Raw genomic sequence first — 2,758 nt, forward strand, 5'->3', positions numbered from 1 at the left:
CTAGTCAGAAGGTTTATGTTTCAATGTAGGACAGCTATAATATAACTATTAGTCTTGATTATATTTTCAATGACAGTTTCTTTTTGTTACAGTCACACTCGTATTTTTTGTTTATGCCGAGTTTTTCTCAATTCATGTTCGTCTGAATACTTGTGAACGCAATTTCATCGTAGGTGAGTTGAATTTTTTTTCTATTTTAATCAATAATAATTCATAGGGTTCTATTTAATCTAATATCATTTTTTACTTATAAGCTATTAGTTGATCTGAGAATATAGTAGCACACATTTACTCAAGTTAGTCAGTTGGACCGAGCCCGGATCCATATGGCTGCAATGTGAACTTCTTAGCCACTTGCCAAATATAAATTTATCTATCTCTCTAGCTATGTTTGTCGCCACTTCAACATGAGTGTTTCGTACGAAACAAACGTTACTACGAAACCCCGAGGGAAAGCCTCCCCTAGGTGCTGCAATCTGCACCCAATATATATTGCTAGTAGGGGAGCGAACTCGTACCATATTCTAGCGACTTCACAGGACCAATAGGCCGTCCGGTTTCGGGCTATTTTTGCCCATTCTCGGTGCTGGACACCTGTCCGCTAGAGATAGCTGTAGTTTACTCCAGCTTGCAATATATAGAAAACCAAGCGACAATCAGTCACTGATCTTGCAACAAGCAAAGTAGCTAGTTAGAAAATCTCCATAAGAGATGAAAGTTGTGACTATACTGGGAAGTAATGTTTATTGCCATTTTAACATGGGTGTTCCGTACGAACCGACGTTACTACTACTTTGAATCCCTAGAGGAAGCCTCCTTTAACTGGTTATCGATGTACTTTGCACCCGATATATACTGTAAACAGTATAGAGACGGTCTTACTATCTATCTATGTATTTTACTATGTACCGACATTTATATATGTAATCTGATCAATAAGTATCCGGAATGTTCCCATAGTGACGAAGCTAAAGCACGCGGAATAACGCCGCTCGACAAAGATTGACTATGAACTCTGCTGTGCATGCGCACTAAGTTTTGGCGTTCTAGCTTACTTCCACTGTTTTCAGCAGTGCTTGGAAGGAACGAGTGTTGCGTGTAATCGTCGCATTGACCACAAAAGAGACAGTCGAGCAGAGAATCTGCATCAAATTTTGCCAAATGCTCGGCGATTCTTGCTCAGAGGCCTATGCAAAGTTTTCAAAAAATTTTCATCGTTCTCGACACGATCAAGGAGATCTTGAGCAACTGAAACCCGGGTGTCTTTTTGGTCAGCTGGAAGCAGTTTTGGGACAAACTTGGCAGACACACACCTCATACTCAAATCTTCAGTGATAATGGACAGAGCTGTAACTAATCTGCACATCCTCTGACAACTCATGGATGGTGATTCGACGATTTCCCCTCACAGCGGCACACACATCTGTGGAAGTGAGCTAGAACGTTAAAACTTAGTGCACATAGATAGCAAAGTTCATAGTCAATCTGTGCCAAGTAGCTTCACTCTGCGTTCTTTAGCTTCGTTATAATAGCAACAGTCCGGATACTTATTGATCGGACCTCGCATAGTGAATCCCCTGCACAACAGTGTCTTGAGTCTTGAGAATCGCATGTACGAGGACCTAGTTTCCATGGTGTACAAATGAAATGACAGAGATCACAGAGGTCCCCTTGAATGGAGTTTCCTGTCCATCGCAGGCATAGTCATTTACAGCCGAATGGACTGAGCCATGAAGTGTTTTGCTCAAGAACAGAACGCACCGCCCGCTCCAGGAATCGTAACCATATACCTTCATATATCTATGTATATATGTGTGTATGTATGTATACATATTTATATACATACATACATACATACATATATTGACACACAAAATTAAAAACGAATGCACGTGGAAGTGAATTATATAAAAATCCTCACCGACTAATTAGCAAAGGAAAGTAAAAAGGAGCGTGACAGTATATAAGCAAAAATATTCAGAAACATATCAAACCATGATTAGTGAGATGCACATGTGAAGATACTCATAAATACAACATACGACATACATGGAACATGTAGTAATCTTTTGATCACTTTCTTTTTTTCTTTCTTTTTTTTTGCAGAAAACAACCAAGAAGGGCATTTTAATATTACGTTACATTCAATCAGCGCAATGTTTTTTGATGTCCGTCACGTTGAAGCATCCCGATATCATTCAAAATTTTGTCTCTATCAAGATAAGAAGCGGGGTTTCTTCAGCATCAGTCTGGGATGCTTTGAGAAATGGTGGCCGCAACAAACGAAGTTTTTAGTAAAAGAGGACGTAAAACGATGATTAATGAAACTAAAACATAGATGCTACTCTAGTGCCAAATTGATTTTTCTGTCTTTGTCTTTAATCTTCTACTTGTTTCGGTCATTGAACGGCCCCTGTGCTAGGGCACTACCGTGAAGGATTCTTCTTATCGAACAATTCGACTCAAGTACTTACTTTTATATATGGTACTTATTTTATCAGTCTTTTTTTTTTTTGCCGAAATACTAAGTTACGGGAGTATTAACAAGCCAACGGGTCCCGCGCCGTATGACTGAACCTGAAATCATGCGATTGCAAAGCATGAGCTTACCCATACAGCCATGCTTGCCTGTACGCGTGTGTGTGTGTATTCGCGCGTGAGTGCGTGTGCGTATGTGTGTGCATGTATGTGTGTGTGAAAATGTGTTCCACATTTATACATATATTTTTATTCGAATAAAACAAATTTTCTTTCTTAA

At 39.4% G+C, this 2,758-nt stretch overlaps 1 protein-coding gene across 2 annotated transcripts in view; it reads left to right on the top strand.

The window, feature by feature from the left end:
* Positions 1–2,758, top strand: part of LOC106876292 (uncharacterized) — a 7,090-nt gene extending 4,332 nt beyond the window's left edge. For both annotated transcript variants that reach the window (XM_089361460.1, XM_089361461.1), the window contains exons 3-4: positions 93–173; positions 2,107–2,758. In XM_089361460.1, the coding sequence (XP_089217586.1) occupies positions 93–173; positions 2,107–2,318 (293 nt within the window). In that variant the 3' untranslated portion in view covers positions 2,319–2,758. The remainder of the gene's footprint in view (positions 1–92; positions 174–2,106) is intronic.

This window comes from Octopus bimaculoides, chromosome 13, assembly GCF_046866305.1.
Source record: "Octopus bimaculoides isolate indiv1 chromosome 13, ASM4686630v1, whole genome shotgun sequence".
NCBI lineage: Eukaryota > Metazoa > Mollusca > Cephalopoda > Octopoda > Octopodidae > Octopus > Octopus bimaculoides.